Source organism: Dipteris shenzhenensis, chromosome 11 (assembly GCF_047967505.1).
Source record: "Dipteris shenzhenensis isolate YYH24624 ecotype China chromosome 11, Dip_SZ_1.0, whole genome shotgun sequence".
NCBI classification, from domain to species: domain Eukaryota; kingdom Viridiplantae; phylum Streptophyta; class Polypodiopsida; order Gleicheniales; family Dipteridaceae; genus Dipteris; species Dipteris shenzhenensis.
This window is the reverse complement of record NC_141606.1, coordinates 27,778,913-27,800,861: the sequence shown is the minus strand read 5'-3', so window position 1 is coordinate 27,800,861 and position 21,949 is coordinate 27,778,913. Positions and strand designations below refer to the sequence as shown.

The following is a 21,949-nucleotide window of genomic DNA, read 5'->3' as shown; positions in this document are numbered from 1 at the left end:
CAGTTTCTTGTTTACGGCTAGACCAAGAAACAGGTGCCGAGCCAAACGAGAAAATATAGCCACCATGAGAACGACGATTGTCCGAGTCGCCAGCCCAGTCAGAATCAGTGTATCCCTGTAGTGTTAGTCCTGGTCTGAAATGTAAACCATAAGAGTAAGTACCACGTATGAACCGCAAGATACGAATACATGCATGCCAATGAGTGAGCTTGGGTTCATTAAAATACTGACTGAGAATGGAAACGGAGTAAGCAAGATCCGGACGAGTGTGAAGGAGCCAGAGGAGTCTGCCAATAACCTGACGATGGAGATGTTCATCAAAGGGAGGAGACTCCAAGTCTTTTGAGAGCTTTACTTTGGGATCTAAGGGAGTGGCAGCGAGCTTAGGCTCATGGGGAATGAACTGATCAAGGAGTTGAAGAGCATATTTCTGTTGAGAAACAAAAATACCACCAGAATGTTGAACAACTTCCATGCCTAAGAAATAGGAGAGAAGACCGAGATCAGTCATTTCAAAAGTGGTGCTGAGTTGAGTTTTAATGAATTGAAGTGTAGTGGGAGTAGAGCCTAAAAGCAAAAGATCATCTACGTAGAGTAAAATAAAGCAGACCCCCTCTGACGATTGATGGATATATAAATTTGGATCAAAAGGAGTAGAATGAAAACCATTAGTTTTGAGGAAGGTGTCTATCCTGTGGAACCATGATCGAGGTGCTTGTTTAAGCCCATAAAGAGCTTTGCGAAGATGGAATACCTTATTTTCATGGCCAGGAGGAGAAAAACCAGGTGGGGGAGTCACATAGACTTCTTCATGAAGGTAGCCATTGAGAAAGGCACTCTTGACATCCATCTGATAGATAGACCAGCGGTGATGAGCAGCTAGGGCGAGAAGAAGACGAAAGGAAGTTAATCGAGCAATAGGGGCAAAGGTTTCCTCATAATCGATACCATGTTTTTAGGGAAATCCTTGCACTACTAAGTGAGCTTTATACTTGTCCAGTGTTCCATCGGCTTTGAGTTTTGTTCGGAAGATCCACTTGGTTCCGATGACCTTTTTGTGAGTGGGTCGATTGACCAAGATCCAGGTCTGATTGCAATCAATACTCTCAAGCTCCTGTTTCATGGCACGATGCCATGCAGGATTTTGAACTGCTTCCTGCCAAGTGGCAGGTTCAAAATGTATGATATAGGCCGTGGTAAAAAAGGAGGCGGTGTTAGTAGAAGAAGTTGTTCGAGTAGAGCGGTGAGGACCGGAAGGAGGAAGTTCGACAGAAATAATTCCGGAATCCTTCATAGTTTGGCGATACCAGCGTGGCAGTGGGTCGTGAGGAGAAGCAATGGGTGGCGAGAGAGAGGTTTCGGGAGGAGAGGAAGAAATTTCGGGTGGAGAATTGTCGGAGGGAACAGGAGTAGATACGTCATCAGGAGACAGAATAGAGGAATTTTTTAGAACTTCTCTTTCATCGAAGACCACATCTCGGCGAACCAAAACTTTGTTTGTGCGAGGATCAAATAATCGATAAGCTTTGGCTTCTGCTGAGTAGCCAACTAGCAGAAAAAGTTCAGCACGAGGTTCGAGGTTACCGCGAGTATCATTGGGAGTATGAGTGTACGCGTGGCATCCAAAGATGCGAATATGAGAAATAGAAGGTCGGTAGCCATAGAAGGCCTCAAAAGGCGTCATGTTCGGGATGGGCTGAGTAGGGCAGCGATTAAGAATATAGACAAAAGTATTCACAGCTTCTGGCCAGAGACATTCAGGCAACTCGGCTGCAAAAAGCATGGAACGGGCCATGTTCATGACTGTGCGTTGTCTTCGTTCGACACGAGCATTTTGGGAAGGCGAATTTGGAGATGTAAGTTGGCGTTGGATATCATGCTCGTGAAGGAATTGAGTGAATTCATGGGAAATGAATTCACCACCATTATCACTACGAGCAATCCCAATAGACTTTCCCGTTTGGTTCATAACCAAGCGAGCCCAAGTAGCAAAGAAAGAAAAAGTGTCGGATTTCTCTTTCATGAAAAACACCCATTGATATCGAGATTAATCATCCACAATTAAGAAGAAATATTGTGAACCATTGAGGGAAGGAATAGGAGATTTGCCACTAATATCGAGGTGAATTAGACGCAATATCTCACTGGCTCGATCAGTTTGGATTTTGAAGTAGATAGTTTGGCAAGGGTTGATCTCATTGAGAATGAGATTGAACCATAGCCCATCATTGATATTGGCAAAACTATTTTACATATTGTCTCATTCTCCTCAGCTCACTTAATTTTTGTATATGTGGCATGGGTTTGCAAAAAAGCATTGATATTTAGGTAGGTCATCAACTAGATGATCCCGAGACATTTCATATAAAGAGTCATAGGACAAATGTCTTAGACGATAATGCCATAATCGTTCTGTGTCAGTTGGATCTTTCAGGGTAGCAATACCATAAAGCTGATGAAACTCAGAACCGCACTGGGAGGGAGTCGCAAGAAATTGAGTTATGAAGTACAGACCATTAGGTTGGGCGTCGCCTTGAGCTAGAAGGAGTCCTGAGGTCTCATCTATGATGTCAACATGCATCTTTGTAAATAGCACTGTGCAACCAAGAAGGCAAAGTTGATGAACGGAAAGAAGATTGACCCCTAATTGGGGGACATAAAACACTTGATCCAATTGAGCAAGATTGGGACCTTTGTCAGTATCAAAAGTTATTGAACCAACACTATGAATAGTAGCAACAAAGTTATTGTCACAACAGACTCCCCCTGTTGCCGGTTGGCGAGAAATGAAGAGATCATGATGAGGAGTCATATGATGAGTGGCTCCACTATCCACAATCCAAGAAGATTTAGAGCCACATGGAAGAGTATGAAAAGCTGACCCAGATAAGGAGGGGGAGGAGTCAAGCTCGGTGATATGGATCAAGGCTTGAGAAGTGAAGTCTAGAGAATCTCTAGTGGACCAGTCAGACAGACCTTCAGGAGTTATAAAAGGAGGAGATGGAGTGACATGATTAGTGACATGGCCCTGCGGTCTCCAAAGACCAGTGTTCGGAGGAGGAGGACCACTCCAAGGACGCCAATGAGGTGGCTGAGGAGTCGTGGTAGGGGGCTGTGGAGTCCAACAGGATGGTTGAGGAGTCGTGGTAGGGGGCTGAGGAAGAAAGCCTTTGGCTTTGGAGCGACATTCATCATCAATATGCCCAACTCTCTGGCAATGCTGACAAAACCTATTCTTTTTGGGAAGGGTGTGCCAGGCGGGTTTACTACTAGAGGAGTTATTGGAGTTAGGAGTAGGAGAGGGCTTCCCGGAGCTGGGTTGATCTTTTTGAATCCCGGAGAGAAGAGCCCCCTCTGAAGCAGGAATGCTATGTTTTTGGTGGACCTGAGAGTAAAGACGAGCATAACGCAAAAGTTGACATTCGAACTCATAAAAAGTAGGAAGAGAAGGTTGAGAAATGATTTGTTGCATAAAACTGAAATACTTGGGCGGAAGTTTGTTTAAAAAGAAAGTAACTTGGTCATCCTCGGATTTGGGAGGACCAGTTGTGGCAAATTCAGCAACTAACCGCCGGTAATCTGCTAGTTTAACCTTGAGATCATTGTCAGCAAGGATCTGGAATTGTTGGAGATCATGGTCAAGATTGATGCGATGAGTACGATCTCGAGCTGCATAGCGGTCAGTGAGATGTGCCCATCGCTCAGAGGCAAGATCAAAATGCTGTAATTGAGAGTCAAATTCAGGTAAAAGACCTTGCATGATTTCGACAATGGCAGTGGCATTACGATGTCGCCACGAGCGAACTAGCTGAGGAGGATAAACATGAGGATCAGGTGGCGATTCAGTACCTTAAACGAGTTCCCATAGGTCTTGAGAATCAAGCACATGGCGCATGAGATTTGACCATGTGGTATAATTAGACCCGTTAAAACGAGTCATATCAGTGAAAGCATGTTTGGCTGTTGCAGAGACAGGGTGAGGGGAAGAAAGAGAATGATAGGGAGAAGCAACCGGTGGAGGCAGAAGAGAATTTAGAACAGGAGCAGAGTGAGAAGAAGGGAGAGGCGGCACCACCAGAGGAATAAAAGAATTTGGAAAAGGTCCTGAGGGGGAGGGATGAATATGAGAGGCGGGATATGACATGAGAGGTGAAAAAGAGGCAGCGGGAGAGATAGATGGAAATAAACTATAGGAATCCAGTGGCATGGAAGGAGGAGGAGGATGAGAAGCCACTGGAGGAAAGATGGCAGCGGAAGATATGAGAGGGATGGGAGGGAGGGAAGAATGTGAACCGAAAGCAAACTCATTGTCAGACGCATTTCTCCTTTCTCGTCTGCGCATGTTCACATGCATGTATGGATCTGTGTCCTCGTGATTACTCGTTCCTATGCCTTGCATAACAAATGGAGTTGCACTAAGGGAATAGGGCAACATACCTTGCACTAATTCTTGTGGTATAGGCACTGTCGAATAACCCAATGTTCTCATGCCGGCCTGTCCTCTTTCGTCAGGGTATACTTGTTCTTCATCGGCACCGAACTTGAGATGTTGCTCAGCTTCTTGTGAGTTGAATAGAGGTTCTTGTAGACGTATCGGAGAGAACCGTGGAGAGGTAGAGGCACGAGGTGTGCGGGTACCCGCTTCAAGTTCCTTCCATTTCTGGAATTCAGCAAATTCTTTAAAGAGTTTGGAGAGGTATTCATCACCTTCAATCCTTGCAGACTCTCTCTCGACATATGATGAAGGTGGTGGTTGAATAGAGGTTGATTCAGGCTGAGATCGCTTCGGGGAAGAGGGAGAAGACATCTTCAGGTGATGATTTATCTTCCAAGCTTTCCAGATCAAGGCTCAGGTGTCGATTGGCACACTTGGCTCTGATACCATATAAAGAAAATACTTGGAGACAAATAAAACAATACTGAAGACTAATAATGGCTGAAGAAGAAATATATATCACAAACGGAACTCAGTACAGGAGAAGATATGAGAGAGAAGCTCTCGAGGAAGCAAACGTCAATTCTCCAGGGAAGACAACTGTAGTGGACTTCTGCACTAGCTCCACAAGTTGGAACTGAACCAAATCTGAGACAGCAAACTGATGCAAGAGTTGCTGCAGATTTGGAATAGAAAGAACATAATCTGGAGCAAAAGTTGGGGGCAGATCTAGAGCAGAAGTTGGGTCAGATCTAGAGCAGAAGTTGGGGGCAGATCTGGAGCAGAAGTTGGGGTAGATCTGGAGCAGAAGTTGGGGGCAGATCTGGAGCATAAAGGAAGGCAGATCTGTAGCAGAAAGGAGGGCAGATCTGTAGCAGAAAGGAGGACAGAAGAGGAGGCAGCAGAGGAGGCAGCCAGGAGGCAGAAATTGAGGCAGCAGAGGAGGCAGCCAGGAGGCAGAAGAGGCTCAGGGTGTGCAGGTACCTCTGGAGCTTGAAGTGATGAAGAATACCTAGGCCCCCCCCCCCTTTAAATAGGAAGGGACTAGTCAGTCAACCAGCTGGTCGGCCAGCTGGTTGACCCAGATCTGACTGACCTGGTCAGATATTGACCGACCAGGTCAATCTGGTCGGCCAGCAAGGAGCCTTTTTTTTTTTCTTTAAAAATTTTTTTGGCCTACGAACCAGGGCTCTTCGACAGGGCTTTGGTTGTGGATTTTGCCTCCGATCTGGGGCTCTTTGACAGGGCTTTGGTTGTGGAATTTTGTCCTGACGGAGAGTCACCTGTGGTGTTTTTACCTGTAAGTGATCGGACCTTTGCGCCAGATTGACCTTTGATTATCCTGTCCTCTAGAATTGGAGATTGCCTGGCTTAACAGTGGACAATTCAATTTTCTGCTGCATGTTCTAACATGGTACCAGAACTAGGACTTGAGCTAGAAGTATATTTTCAGATATTTTCCAACTTCTAGTTTGAATCGCTTAATGTAAGTTAAAAGCACAATTCATCTCTTGCATTCAATTCATATTGCTAGCACAGCAAGAATAGGGAGTGTCTTTGTTTGAATCTTGGTAGGCTCAATAATTGATTAGATGACAAACCGAAACATCTGCTTACAAATTTCCTACTTGGTGGTGGTTTAAGTGATCCGCTCAGAGCTGCTGTCCTTTGGCCAACTCTTAACTGTGGGTTTGTATTCAATACGCACTAGGGAGCTTATGTAAGCCCTTGCACAATGGAAAATGTTCATTGATTTTCTCAGGGGATGGTTGTACTCTTTTAAAAGGGCTATGCCATTTTGTAATTTATCGGTCTTTGGTGAAGTTTATTTTTTGGGATTTAAAAAATTTAAAACTTAAACTGAATAGTGCTTACATGCTGTATCTCTAACTCCTACTGGGAATTATTTTGTGTTTTTCAAGTAATATGTCAAGAGACATATCACACAGATATTGTAATTCATTAATTCAGATCGATTCTGTCAAGGAAGTTTGTTGGCTATGCAATTGGATTTTGTGGGTGCAATATGTTGATGATTATGGTTTACTTTCAGTGCCTCAAATCCTTATCAAACTCCACTGGTGGAAGTTGTGGATGTGCTTATATTTATTAACCTCACAAGAAGATGAGCAGAACGGTGGAAGAGGAGTCAGTAGCTAGCTCAAGTGTTTCAGGAGAGATTAATTTACGGCAGAGAAAGGTTTCAAAATCTGAAAGCTCTCATTCAACAAGTTGCAGTTCCGTCACTCATGATGCACTTAAGGCACGTTCCGAAGAAACAATGTCCTATAGTGCAAACTTCAAATACAGATCTCGACCTTCTGCAGCTGTTCACACAAAACTTAAAGAAAGTCCATTGAGCTCAGATGCAATTTTTCATCAGGTGAGGACTCTTAAACATTATTTTATGTATCGTTTTTATCTTTCCTGCTTGATGCTAGTTTCAAAGATACGGTATCCAATCATATGTGGGTCCAATAAATACTTAAATTTTAGTATCTTGAGAAGAAGCATAGGTGGCACTTTCAAAATCTACTCAAGGGGATTCCTCCTTCCTCCCGGGAAGAGATTGATAGGCAGCCCATCATGTGGAACGACAGTATTTTAGATGATCGTGGCAGACCACTGGGTGCCTCACTCTACATGCAGTGGGCCAGGTGGGAGAGGGGACCTGCTTCTTCTTTGGGATCTTGGAAAGCCTTCCGTAGGCTTCCAGAGGAAACCAAGTCAGGGTTGATAGGACATCTCAGAGGGAGTGCAGGGAGAATCTTGCAGATTGAGTCAGCCCTTCCAGAGGCTTGGATAGACACAGATGATATGCCTCTCACTACCTCCACTTGGGCAGGTACTTTCTCGAGAGGCGGGGTTCCACTTCAGGTCTTAGCCTTCCGAGGTGCACAGGAGGATGCTTTGGTTTTCAGTGTCCAGGATGGTGGCAGATTGCTCAGATCTACAGATGATATATTGCTTGAGTCTGCTTTTCAGCCTATCAGGGTCGTAGGCCTTTTGATGCAGGGATCAGATTCAGAGTGGTTCTTAGACCCTGACCCCCAGTTACTCTCCACCGGGTCTTGGAGACTTTGGCTCTATGGAGGAGTTCCCATCAGGTATTTACAGTGGGACCCCGGAGAGTGGGAGTGGATTGACGTGGGGCATCGAGAGAAGACCATCCCCTTCTTTCGTTACACGGTCAGTAATGCCAGGAGATTTCAGCTCAGTAGTAGAGGTTGGAGACCCTCCAGAGTTCCTCATTGGGAGACTTTTGGTATTACTGCGGATCAGCAGAGGTACTTCTGGAGGAGGCTCTGGAAATCCCACAGGAATAGAAAGATCACTATCTTCTTTTGGCTTTCTATTCATGGAGGGATTGCAGTGAACCTTTGGAGGTCCAGATTCGGAGCCGACCCTACTTGCCCTCGCTGCCTTTCTGCTTCGGAGTCTATTCAGCATTGCTTATGGGATTGCAGACAGGCGAGATTGATTTGGATGGGGATAGCCAGGATCTTCAGTCACTTTGCCCATTCCCCACTCTTTATGACTTGGGGCTCGGTGGCTTGGCTTTCTCTTACAGGACCTCAGGTTTTCTATGAGGGACTTGACTCCTCCTGGGCCATTTCAGTTCGACATCATCGGGTTGAGCTCTGCTCGTTGGATGTGGTTACACACCGTCCTTTTACAGCTGTACATGCCTCTGTGGATACTTCTTGGGAGATTATAGCGAGCATAGCAGCCTGGCATATCTGGAGATCCAGATGCACAGAGGCTATGGAGGGTACTCAGGTTCATCCCTCGCACACATTGGCTAGTATCTGGACAGACATCGTACACACTCTGATGGCCGTATGGACGGGCATGCAGGGGGACTCCCGTGCAGCCTCAGCTAGGAGGGCTTCTTTCTTCAGGGAATGGAAGGATTCTCCTTTCTTCTCTGAATCTACTACAGGGTTGAGATGGCACTTTCAGCCTCAGCCTTGGTTTCTTTCCACCTCACTCTGAGGGGGTTTTTTTATTATCCTCATGATTTCATGATGTATTCCGCTTTGAGCTTGCTCTCGCGGGTTTTTGTTCTTACTTAATAGAAGTCTTTTTCATGAAAAAAAAAAAAATCTACTCAAGGGATTATATATGTAACAAGGAGTACCAAGTAAGGATGTCTGTCGGAGTAGATGGGTTGATTCACCATAAGCCAGCCCCATATAAGGAGGTGAACGGGGATTGCTACCTGCACAAGGTCAGGATCTGGGATGGACATGGGTGGCATGTACGGGCAGTAGATGCATGTGTAGCTGACATAGCGTTGGCACGTCAGATGCTAGATAGACAGCATCATAGGCTGCCATGTAGGCAGCAAATCAGTGTAGATATGGCTGCCACATGGGAAGCAAAGAGTACTAAGGCACGTGGGCTAGAAGGCCCAGCAATTGGGCAGGCCAATGGGCTAATACGAGGAGCATAAGACCCAAACCCAGGGGCCTTACCTGGCCTCCTGGGAGTTAGGCAGAACTCTGGCCAATTAACCAGAGGCCTCGGATCAGTAGGGGAGCCTTGGAATAAAAAAGGGCCTATAAGGTTTTGCTTAAGGCATAGGTAATCTTCTTAATACAAAAATAAGATAGGAATATATATTAAATGAAACCATTTTACTATCAAATGAGTTTAACAACATTGACTCTAATTTTAAAAATACTTAGTATTTCCTTTGGATATGTAGATGCAACATTGAGGGGATCCAATTGGCAATGATACCTGACACTTGAACGATATGATCCATTAGGGGGAAGAGTCAATCCAATGGCATACACCTCTCCTCCATCGTTAGATCTCCTCCTCCATCCAAAGGTCATGAGTGGAGCAAGTGTGGCAGCTGCTAGCTGCAGTGAATGCACATATATCAGCCTGATATAGGAGTGCCAAGTGGACTGGGGAGAGTCGGAGCAGGACTGCAAGCAGGAGCAGCAATGGCTGTGCTTAATGGAGGATTGTACAAGAGTTATGCGTGGACTGGATGAATTGCTAGAGCAGGCCCATGAGCAGGCGTCCTGTTTTGCACCCTTGGATCACACATGATCCAAGAATTGGAGTGGCACATTGACTGTGGAGAGCCTGCATGCAGATAGCGTTATTGCGCTGAGAGGTGATCGAGATTGAGGAGGTGCGAGAGTAGGCTCCATTGGAGATTAGGTGGTTACCTCCCCATTTGTAAGCCTATAACATGCAACGGTAATCTGATCGTGCAATCACAGCAAGACCTTTAAACATTATGCACCATAGAGGGTAGAGAGAGAATAGAGTCAACGACCGACTGGGTCCTTGTACCCACTGAGGGCCCCCCCCCCAAATCAGGGGACAATTTGCTTTATACTTGGAGAACTGAAACATACAAATAAGACTCTTCGAGAGAGCATGGAAACATGCTTCTGAAGAGTACACTGCGCACACGTATTGCAGACCCAATGACCTGAGAGGCAACTCCAACCCGTACCGAGACCTTGATGCTGCCCACACTGATGATGTAGGGCAATTCTGCAAGGCAAGGAAGAGTCTTGTGCTGTCCACCGGTGTGCAGGGTTACTGCGTGAGTGAGAGACTGAAAGGTAGGAGTAATAGATCTAAGAGAGAGCTGAGATATGACTGAGATATAGAGCTGTGCAAAACTGTAAAAGAGAATTGTAAAAAGCCGCTGAACAGTACCCAAACCCTACTCCGTTTGCTGGTCCGAATCCTCAATTGTGGTGCTGCATATTCACCCTCCAGACAGGCTGAACTGAGGGCCAAAAGATGAGGCTGATTAGGGCCAACTCTGGAGGTGCTCACGGCTGCATAGAAGAGGCTGGATGGGAGCTGTAGGAGTGCTGAAGGCTGGGAGGAACTGAATGCTAAATGAGGGCTGTAGGCTCCCTATTTATAGGGGGCTGTGGGCTGAGCCAACTAGCCAAACTGGCCGACTTTTTAGTCAGCTGTTTGGGCCTTTGGCCCCATAAAATGAAGCCTAGGGAGGGGTGCAGGGTAGCCTATAAAGGCATCCCTTCCGCAGCTAATTCTTCCTCATTGTCTTCATCCCAGAGAGGCCTAGAAGGGCTCCTATCCTAGGCTGAGACCTAGACCTACCTAGAATCCTAATATGGAAACACTATCATACTGTTCTCCAATGGGTATAGTGAACAAGGGCTAATCTTCTCACTTGACCTAAGGGTGAGAGACTGACCTACGTAGCTTGTGCCTGACTGCTGTCCCTAGACAAGGGCTCACAAAGGGGTCACCACATTCGACAAAATCTCCGATTAGGAAACTATAATGTACTTGTTGATGTAGCCAGTGTGTCACCCTTGCACCCAAGTGCAGGGGTGCATGTGACATTACCTCCTCCTTAACTTGGCAGTAGGTTCATTGCTTCCAAGTAGTCCGCCAAAATTTATGGGAACGCCTGGAAAAAGTCTTTGTCTAGCCACACTGCTTCATAGGTACGTCGATCATGAAACTTGATATAAAAATCCCAGATCCTGCGTCCTGATCCATGCTTCCATTTATGAAGAAGGATGTGCTCTGGCTGCAAAACTTCGGCTTCATCAAGAACTTCAGGTTGATGCTCATTGAAAATCTCGGGAAGAGGAGGTCCAAAATACGGCTTCAACCAAGGTACATGGAAAACATTGTGCATTGTCCAATTGTCTGGTAGGCGTAACTTCATGGAGACATCATTGATCTTTTGGATAATAAGGAATGGTTCAAAGCTCCTGAAAGACAGCTTAGGGCATCGCTTGCCCACCTGCTTTAATATTTGCTTGATGATTCTTAAATACACCCATTGACCCTCTTTATACTGGACATCTTGTTTGGACTTGTTAGCTTGGCGCGTGTACGATGCTTGAGCTTTGGCGATGCCGGTTTTCATTGACTCCGTAATCTCTGCCATAGATTCCGTGGTTTTGTTGGCTTCAAGAGATGGAGACACCATCCTAGTGTGATGTAAACCGCCTTCCAAACGCCGCTTCATAAGGTGTGCGACCAATGCTTGAAGAATAGGTATCATTTAAAATGTCCTGCACAAGCGAAAGAAATTGTTCCCACTTTCCTTGAGCATCATGACAATATCATTTTAAAATATCTAATGCCATACCATTATACCTTTTTGTCTCTCCATTCGATTGCGGATGGAAAGTGTTGGACATCTGTAGCTTAGTACCAAAATTATTAAACAAGGCTCGCTAAAAATTAGACGTGAATTTGGAGTCCTTGTCGGATGTGATGGTCCTTGGCAACCCTCCAATGGGATACCAATACTTGATGAACAAATGAGCTACGTCTTCAGCATTGGCCGTCTGCTTGCAAGGAAGTGTTACGCGTACCTGCGGATGCTGAAAGTGGTCACACGAAGTCCATGCTTATGTCCTGGAACCGTTGGATATTGGCAATGGCATAAGTAAGCCAGCTCACCTTCTTGTGGGAAGCCTTGACCTTTTGGCATATCTGACAATTTTGAACATAGCCCGTATGCGTCCTTCTTCATTTTTGGCCAATACAAATGGCGCTCTAACTTCTCCAGATTGATACCTCTATGACCACCAATAAGGGCGTCGTGGACATCATCGAGAAGCAACCGCCGTTTTTCTTTGAGTACACATAATCTTTTCTTATAGAAAAGCCAACCGTCCTCTAATAAGTAATGGCCTGGAGCAAGAGTCGTGTCTAACTAGAATTGTGTGCGAAACTCTGCTGAATCCGCGTACTGTGCTTTCATAACACACATTTGTGAGCTGAGAGTAGTGTGATCCATCAGCACATATGCTGCTTCGATCTACTTTAATGATTGAAGGGAGGGCCTTCGCATAAAGGAAGACGGTTTTGATTTACGCCTTCGTCAAGTTTGCTTGCTTATTGTTGTGTCATTTCAGTGGTTTACTTCTAGTTTCTTCAGGTCTATGGCTTCATGGATGCTAATTCCCAACTTTGAGGAAGGAGGCAAGTTCGTTGGAGCACCTACCTGCTATGGAAGGTGGAGATACGTGGGCACATGGTGGCACGGAAGATTTGGAAGGTAACTAATGGTGTGGAGCTGAACCCTCAAACCACTGTGGATGCTATGGGGAAGATAGTGATGCTTGGAGACCAAGTTCTGGTGGGAGAGTGGGAGGACAAGGATTCCAAGCATCGTTATCGCAAAACAGCCCCTCACAAAAAACTGCACGAGCGGAGAGAAGCTCTCAATCCGCAACCTTTTCAATACAAAAAAACCCTCAATCATATGGAAAGCATAAATGCCTGCCCTGAATTTGGTGAAGGGGAGCAAACTCTTCCAAAACAGCTACATGCCATCCTCCAACTTCAGACCTGTGGGAGCAACAAGGGGGCCAAACCTGAAAAAGGGAGAAGATGCTGCCGCCGTGGAAGACGGCAACAAAAAATAAACAGAAGGTGCAAAGCTTGAAGCTCAGGCACGAACTAAACCGGGGCAAAGTGTCCACCAAGAACCTCCAGTGTGTTGACAAGGAGTGTTAGAACCCTCCATTGTTGCAGCAAGAGCTGATTGAAAGGAAAAAGGAGAAACACTTCAATAATGCCACTGGTCCAGGAAAAAGGCTACATGTGAAAGGGAAAGAAAGAGGGAGGGGGCTGGGGCGGGGGGGGGGGGCACCTCCCATGAAGCGACTCTAGGGGCTGAGAAGTAAGCAGTGGATAGCGATGGACATACTCCTGTTGTGTCATTTTCTAGAGCTGATTTGCAGCTGGTTGAGCAACTTTGTGGTGTACTTTTTGCTGCAGCAGGTGTTTCTAGACAAGTCACCCTTGTTTTGACACATTAGCATGACTTTCAAGGTCATTTGCAGACCCGTTTTGCTGTCTACTAGCTGGATGAGTCATTTGGGAGCGTTTCGAGGCTTTTGAGGCTGTCTGCTACCTGATTTTTACCTGTTTCAGTTAGTGTTTTTCTTGGGCAGCTCAGTTTTTCCACTCGTGTGCATCCTCAAAATTATAGCTATGCAATTTACTGTGTTGACCAAACCAGAGGTGAAAATCAGTCATTTAATGCATTACTAGTCAAGGTTTGACTGAGGGGAATACTTGTGCTTCATTTGGAGCCGTTTTCAGTCCATCTTTGGATCTTGTCGAGTGCTCTTGGTGCTCTAAAGAGATCAATACCTGGTAAGATTTAAGTCATCCTTTAAGTTTGCATTTGGAGTTTTATCTCCATCTCCTTTGCTCTCATTTGTATGCCCTCATGCCTTGTGAATCTTCTTTTCAGGCACACTCACAATTCAGTGGGCACTATGCTTTGTTTGAGCCAAGCATTGGCTTGTTTGGGCAATTTGATTCTCTTTGAAACTGTTTAAATACTCCATTCTCAGGCTGCATCTAGTATTGGCTCATGGGACAGTGTTTTGTTGTGGTTGTAGTATAATTCACAGCACATGAATTTTTGGGACTGTTTGTGCATTCAAACGTGAAGATGGCTCAAGATCAATATCAGATTCTTGGGGAAATTTTTTGGAAATTTGACACGACCCCAGCACTCCTGAAACCTCTGATCTGCAAGCAAACACAACAACACACCAACGTGAGGAATTTGAGCAGGCTGCTCACCACCCAACCATGACATCTACGAGATGAGATCCTGTATCAGGAGATGTCCCCTTCGAGCCACGAGCTGAGCTATTGGCACGAACTCCCAACCAAATCCTAACCAGCCTGGTGTCCCAAACCACCAGGTGGCGCTGCGAAGCTTGGGATCTGCTGCTAGGCCTTGGGCTACGCTATGATGTAGGCGCACGTCCGCGACTCAATCCAGGATCAGACCTAGCACCTGGGAACTGAACCTTTGAGCCCCTTATATAGACTCGGGCCCCAAGCGCCAAAAATAGCGAAGACCTCTAATTGGTTTGTACCCTTGCCACTCAACCCGAGAATCAAGCCTGCCTAGCCCTAAGCCTCCCCAGGCTACCTGAGCTAGTCTTGTGTACCCAGTATGCGTCAGATACCAATCCGTGCACATGACATACTTCCCCTCCTCTAAGAACTCACTCCTGAGTTCGCTAAAAAACCCGGGAATGTCTTCTGGAGGTTCTGTAATATCTCCCATGTTGCATCCTCCTCAACACGATCCTTCCACTTGATCTTGTATTCAAGAATACTCTCAGGTTCGTGTGGAATAAAAGTCAAATCTGTAACTTTTATTATTTCTTGAGGAGAAACAAGTTGATCATCCGCACCCAATACTTCTTTCAGTCTACTGACATAAAATACCGGATCTACTTTAACATTAGGAGGCAATTCTAGTCTATATGCAATTGGTCCAATTCTTTTAATAACCTTGAACGGACCACAGTATCTGGGGGATAACTTCGGAACCAAACCAATACTTAGGCTCTTGGATTTCTTGGGAATTCGCAAATATACCATCGTTGCTTCATAGAACTCTCTAGGTGAACGATGTCTATTAGCATAAAATCTGTCCCAAACTTGGGCACTTCTAATAGACTCCTTGGCAAACTGTAACATTTCTTGCATGTCTTGCAAGAATGTCTTTGCAGCATCATTTTGGATTCCCTTTAACCCAACCATAACTGGTGACTTAGGTTGAAACCCGTACATAAGCATAAAAGGACTGTAACCAAGACTCGAATGCTTTGCACTGTTATAAGCAAATTCTATCATGGGGAGATAATCTTCCCATGAAGACTGTCTCTTAGAAACATATGCCCGAAGCATATCTTCAACCAATTGGTTGACCTCTTCTGTACTGCCATCAGATTGTGCATGATCTGAGGAACTCATACTTAGAGTAGTTTCTAACTTCTTAAAAACAAGTGTCCAAAAGTTACTTGTAAACTTCAAGTCTCTATCACTGACTATGTCAGAGGGCAAACCATACAGCTTAAACAAGTGGTCCACAAACTCGTGAACTAGGTGAACATCTGAGATGGTTGTTCTAGTAGGTAAGAATCTAGCCATTTTTGTCAAACGGTCCGCTATGACCCAAATGGAGTCATGACCCTTGCGCATTCTAGGCAAACCGGTAATAAAATCCATGGAAATACTTTTCCACTTATTACCTGGGATTTGCAATGGCTGTAATAAACCTGCGCTTCTAAGGTATTCTACCTTAGTAACCTGACAAACCCGGCAGCCTACCACATAGTTTTCAATAAATGCATGCATCTTAGGCCAATAAAAGGTATGCTTCGCAAGAGACAGAGTTCAATGTATACCTGGATGTCCAGCACTAGGAGCATCATGACACTCCCAGAGAATCTTGGATCGAAGATCCAAAACATCTGGCACACATATCTTTCCATTCCGGAACAGCAAGCCGTTCCCAATCATCCAGTGACCTCCCGCCGCCTGTACCGTAGGTGGCACAATCCTTGAGTCTTGGTCAACCATGGAGCTCCCATCTTGGACTCTGCCAATAAGAACTAAAATGACTATCAGTTGTGCAAAGCCCTCTCAACGATTGAAATAGGTATGAGGATTTATCTGTAAATGACATAGCATTTACAAACTTGACTCGACTTAAGGCATCCGCCACACTATTTAGCGAACCCTTTCGATAATGTATTTCAAAATTAAAATCTTGCATTAATTCTACCCATCTAGCCTTTCGTCCCCTCAATTCAGACCCATCACACACACACTTTATTGACTGGTGATTGGTCAATACAAGAAACTTCAAACCATACAAGTAGTTTCTCCAAACTTTTAGAGCATACACAACTGCATAGAGTTCTTTTTCTAGTGTGGGCCAACAATATTGAGTGTCGTCTAGCTTCTTACTCTCAAAAGCTATAGGTCTGCCCTCTTGCATAGTTGCATATGAAACGCGTTTCATACTTGTATGAAACGCATATGAAACGTGTAAACGTTTCATACATATGAAGCGCGTTTCATAAAGCCCCAATTTTTTGGTAGGGTTCAAAAGAGGGCAAAATCGCGATTTCACGCATTTTGCTGTACCCGTGCACTCCGTACTCCCATACGCTCCATCCGTGCAGCCCGTACGCTCCCTCTTGCTCATTCTCGAGATTTGTGTCCCCAATCATCCCCAATGTGCGTTCAATCGTCCTTTCTACAGTCTACCCTTCTTCTTGAATTTGGCGCTGCATCCTTTCATGCAGGCTGAAATCTGCTCTTTGAACTTTCTGATGTTTCTGAAATCTAAGTTCTAACGCTCCTCTCTTGATTTATCTGCTCATCTTGCATGCATGATGTAGGTTGGAAAGCTGCAATTACTTTTGCTGTTCTACATCGCTTTTTGCAAGCAAGAAGATTCCTCGAAAAGGTAGTGCATTGTGGAGCAATGTCACCTTCAATTCCTTTGGTGCACACTATGATAAGAGTGGCACAAGCAAGTGGACCTGCAACTTTTGTGCTGAGCCGCATCATGGGACATTTCAGAGATTGCAGTCTCACTTTTCTCGAACAAAGGGCTTTGGTATTGGCCCTTGTTCTTGTGTGCCAAAGGAGGTGTATGATGGCTTGAAGGCCTGGAAAGCTAAAGTGCTAGGGATTCCAATTGATAGAGTCAATGCATGGGATGAGCTTGAATTAAATATCTCAGCTATTCCAGCATCAATGAGGGAGGAGAATGACATTTTGCAGATGTCGCAGTCTTCAGGCTCCACGCCCATAGCTAAAAGAAGTGCCCTTCCCGTGTTTAAGCGAGGAGATATGAAGGCAGCCATGCAAAAGGCAGCTATGAAGGAGGCAACTAGAGAGGTAACAAAGTTGTTTGTGCAATGTGCATTGTCTTTCAATACTACTCGAACCGCCTGTTGGAAGTCTACTATGCGAGCTATCTCGCGTATTGGGTGTGAGTGGGAGGGTCCGAGCTATGAGACATTGCATACAAAAGAGCTTCGCCATGAGAAAGAAGCATTGATAAGAGAGCTAGAGCCTCTGAAGGGAACATGGCAGAAGTATGGTTGCACCTTGCTATGTGATGGCTGGTCAAATGTGAGGAAAAGAAATGTCTACAACATTCTAGTTTCCTCTTGCAAAGGAACTATGTTCCTTTGTGCTATAGATGCATCAGCTTCAGGGACAGGGGTGATAGGTGCATATATATGGTCTCATTTACACACAGCTATTCTTGACATTGGTGTAGCAAATGTGGTGCAGGTGATCACAGATAATGGCTCCAATTGTGTGTCCATGGGAAGGATGCTTGAGGATGAGTTTCCCACTATTGTTTGGACACCATGTGCTTCTCATAGTTTGGATCTTGCCATTGAGGACATGGCAAAGTTACCTTGGGTTTCTCATATATTTTCTAAAGCTTTGAGCTTGGTAAATTTTGTAAAAAAAAGACCCAAGGTCTTGAGCATGTTCAAGGAAAATAGTGATCTTGACCTTTTAAAGCCCTCAAAGACACGGTTTGCTTATATGTTCATAATGTTGGAGAGGGTTGTTCAAGTGCGGCATGGCTTGCTGCGTACAGTTGTTTCCCGTGATTGGCAGCAATGGGGGGATAGGAATGAGCCCAAAGCAATTGGTTTCAGCCACATGGTCATGAGAGATGCATGGTGGGAGGAGGCTGCAGCTCTAGTGAAGACAATGAACCCCACATACAGCGTTCTCCGATTGACAGATATGGAGGGGAGCACCATTGGGCTTCTCTATGAGTTCATGGATAAAGTGGGGGAAGCGCTTGATGTGTGTACTCACCTATCTGTAGACAGGTATCCCGTACTCATGAGTCATCCTTTGAAGTTTAGCATTTTTCCAATTAGCAAAGTGGCATGCTTAGAATTCCTTTTAATCTATGTTTTCATTTTTACTAAACATTATTGGTTTTGCCTTTGATTCATAATTTCTTATGAAGGATTGAAGACCTTAAGGAAGAACATGCGTTAGGATTGGTTTATTAGGCCAATCCATACTGTTGCTCATATCCTTCATCCTCTATGGAGGAATGAGCAGCAATATCTCGATAGAGAAAATTAGAGGACGGGTGGTCAGCTTATATGAGCAAGATCGTGGGAGATGATGATAATCTACTTTTGAAGCTGGAGGATGAGCGTCTTCTTTTCCGCAACCGAAGCAGTGTTTTTGGATCACGCAATGCACAGAGAGAGGAGACTCAGCTAGCAGCAGTTTCTTGGTGGGAAAAATATGGCATTGAGGCACCCCACTTGGTAATACTTAACCCTAGAGGCAATACTTTCTTATTACTTGAAAACATGTGGGTATAGCTCAGCAATTGGAAGCTGCCACTAAACTGTAAAGTTTGAGAATGTCTCTTGTTTTGTTTTAGAGACGCATAGCGATGCGAGTTCTCTCACAAGACTATAGCTCTAGACCTTGTGAGAGAAACTGGAGTACATGGGCCTTACTCCATACCAAGAAGAGGAACAGATTGTCCACTGTGCAATTGGAGAGGTTGGTCTTTTGCCACTGCAATCTACGATTGCTCGAGCAAATGAACTATCCCATTGAGCCTCGGTAGGTGAATCCCTACAAAAAAGTGCAAGGAGATGCCGGTGATTACACCTGAGGAGGGGGATATCTACGCCATGTTGTATGAGGAGAGATCAGGGCTTCATCTCACCACACCCGATCCTCCCAGGCAGCTGGTGGCAGTTTTTCAATTGCACCTGCATCTCATGAGGATGCTTTTTATGAGTCTTCTGGGAGTTCCAATAGCAGTGAGGAGGAGGCTGATGAGGACATGGACTTGGTTGAGGAGGAAGATGCTGACATTGATGATGAGGCTTGACTTTTGATTTGTGACTTTGTCACTTGTGACTTATTATTGATAGACAGTACTTTGAATTCCAGTTGTAGTTTGACCTTTTTACCTTCATGGTCCATCACCATGGAGGTCTTGGGAGGTTCATTGATGACTCTAGTTTTTATTATTATCAGTATTCAGTATGTGTGATCAGTATGATCAAGATTCAATTATCAATATGTATGATCATTCAGTATGTATGTGTGAAGATGATCATTGAGTACTCTAATATGTATAATGTATGATCATTAATGACTAGCTTTTTGTATGATCAGGATTCAGTATGTATGGTGCTTATACTTGATATGTATGTTTTTTGTATCATGTATGCACTATGGAGTCACTTACAATCTTTATTTGCACATTTTTGTATATGGCATGATGCATACCCTAGGTATGAATGCACATATTTTCACATTCCGAATGAAATTCGTTTCATTCATTTTTCGAAACCCGTTTCAAACGTATGAAACCCGTTTGAAACCTCCCGTTTCAGAAACTCCTGGCAACTATGCCCTCTTGGAATAAAACTGCCCCAATCGCAAAATCACTCGCATCGGCCTCTAAAACATAGGCCGGGTAGGATCGGGTAATGCAAGAACAGGTGCTTCCTTGATAGTTAACTTCAAGGTTTCAAAAGCCTTGTTCAATGCATCATTCCAAGGGATCGGCTGGGTAGACCTGCGTCCACGACCTTTCAATATGTTGGTTAAGGGTGCCGTGATGTGTGAATAATCACGCACAGACTTTCGTAGAAATACCGTGAATTCTAGGAAAGAACGAAGGTGTTTCACAATCTGAGGGATAGGCTATTTCAAAACCTTATGGATACGATCCAGATCAATGCTAATATCTTCAGAGGAAATCTTGTGTCTCAAGTAAATGATCTCCTTCATAAAGAAGTCACATTTACTCATCTTGGCATAAAGTTTATGCTGTCTTAGTATAACTAAGACAATCCGGAGGTGTCCAATGTGATCCTCTAGCGTTCGGCTATATACCAAGATGTCATCTAAGAACACGACAACGAATTTGCCGAGAAAATCTCGAAACAAATCGTTCATCATTTGCTGGAAGGTGGCAGGAGCATTGGTCAAACCAAAAGGTAATACGAGAAACTCATAGTGGCCATACCTAGTTCGGAATGCGGTTCTATCTATGTGTTTGGCATAGATACAGATTTGGTGATAACCCGTACGCAAATCAATCTTAGTGAAATACTTCGCTCCGGCCAAACGGTCTATCAAATCATCAGAACGAGGAAGAGGGTATCGATTTTTAATTGTCACTTTATTCAATCGTTTATAATCTATACACATTCTCCATGAATTATCTTTCTTCTTTCTTAAGAGGACAGCTACTCCCTAAGGTGATTTACTTGGGCAGATATAGCCCATATTTAGATAATCTTATAGCTGTGAAGCTAACTCATCCTCCTCAAGTTGGCTCATCCTATAAGGTGGAACACAAATAGATTGAGCCCCAGATACTAAATCTATGCGATGGTCTACTGCCTGTTCTGAAGGTAAACCTTCCAGCAGTTGAGCAGGGAATACATCCATGAAATCATCTAACAACGTTCTCAATTCATGGTGTTCAAACACACTTAAATCATTCTTGTTATTAACAGAAACAACAAATGAAGAAAGCGGAATCAAAACACACTGATACACATCATAATGAGAAGTGTTTAATATATTCCGAAGCTACATTGCAGATACAATAGGTCCCTGAGAAGAGGGAATATTATCACACTGAATACAATATTGGGTGTCCTTATCCAAAAAAGAAAGGCTATGTTCCTTCCATCCAATCCGAATATCGTGGGTTTTAAACCACTCTATTCCGATTAACAAGTCCACATGCTCCAAGTGCGTGACATAGCACGTAAGAGCAGCTGTGTAGTCTTGAATCCGGATAGAAAGCGCTTCAATATTGCGATCCCAAAACTGCTTCCCAGCTGGAAGCTACACCTCGTAGGTGTGATCGCTAGGTATCGTGAACAGCCCCATCTTCTGCACAAGTTTGTAATTAACAAAGTTGTGAGAGCTGCCCGGGTTAAAGAGAATGTGAATTCTTTGGTCCCTAACTTCTCCATAAACTTGGAAAAGATCATGGGAACCAAATAACGAATTATTAAAAGTGCAATTACAAGAAAGTGGGCAGGTAATGACATTTACAGAAATACCTGTCATCAAAACTTTATTAGCTCCCTTAGCTTTGGTATCTGGACCTGCATGGAGCTTGGGTCCCGGCGCTTGCTTCTGATTCTTGCGCTTAGGACAATCATTTCTAGTGTGGCCCCACTCCTTGCATATGAAGCAACGTCCTCCTTTCTTTAGCTTCAAGGTACGAAGAAACGGGCACGACCATTCTTCACCTGAGTCGAATGTTTCTTGGAGGCGTTGTCTAAAGACTTCGACTCCCCGGTACTATTGGTAGAGACTGGAAGAACTTCCTCTTGTTCTTCCCACCCATGTCGGCAACTGTAGTTCCCTTTGCGCTGGCCATGGTATCATCATAGATGCGCGCGTCATTCATGGCCTCTTGCAAAGTGGTACACTTGTTGTTCTTGATGTATAACTTGTACGAGTCAGGCAAACCATCCACAAAGAAACCTAACAAGGTCACTGGATCCATCTTTGTAGCTCTGGTTTGCAAATCCCCGAACCTCTGAAGATAAACCTCAAAAGTCAGATTCAGCTTGGACTATTGAGGGCTTTAAGCTTGCCTACAATATCGTAATCTTCCTCCTTGAGAAACTCTTTCCTGAAGACCCCTTCAAATTC

The 21,949-nt window shown here is 44.5% G+C and overlaps 1 protein-coding gene and 1 pseudogene across 3 annotated transcripts in view; both read left to right on the top strand.

The window, feature by feature from the left end:
* The window catches only part of LOC147896849 (diacylglycerol O-acyltransferase 1C-like), a 206,024-nt gene that overhangs the window by 6,094 nt on the left and 177,981 nt on the right, over window positions 1–21,949 (top strand). For all 3 annotated transcript variants that reach the window (XM_087381005.1, XM_087381006.1, XM_087381007.1), the window contains one exon: window positions 6,489–6,818. In XM_087381005.1, the coding sequence (XP_087237131.1) occupies window positions 6,561–6,818 (258 nt within the window). In that variant the 5' untranslated portion in view covers window positions 6,489–6,560. The remainder of the gene's footprint in view (window positions 1–6,488; window positions 6,819–21,949) is intronic.
* Window positions 16,700–19,145, top strand: LOC147896850 (uncharacterized; annotated as a pseudogene).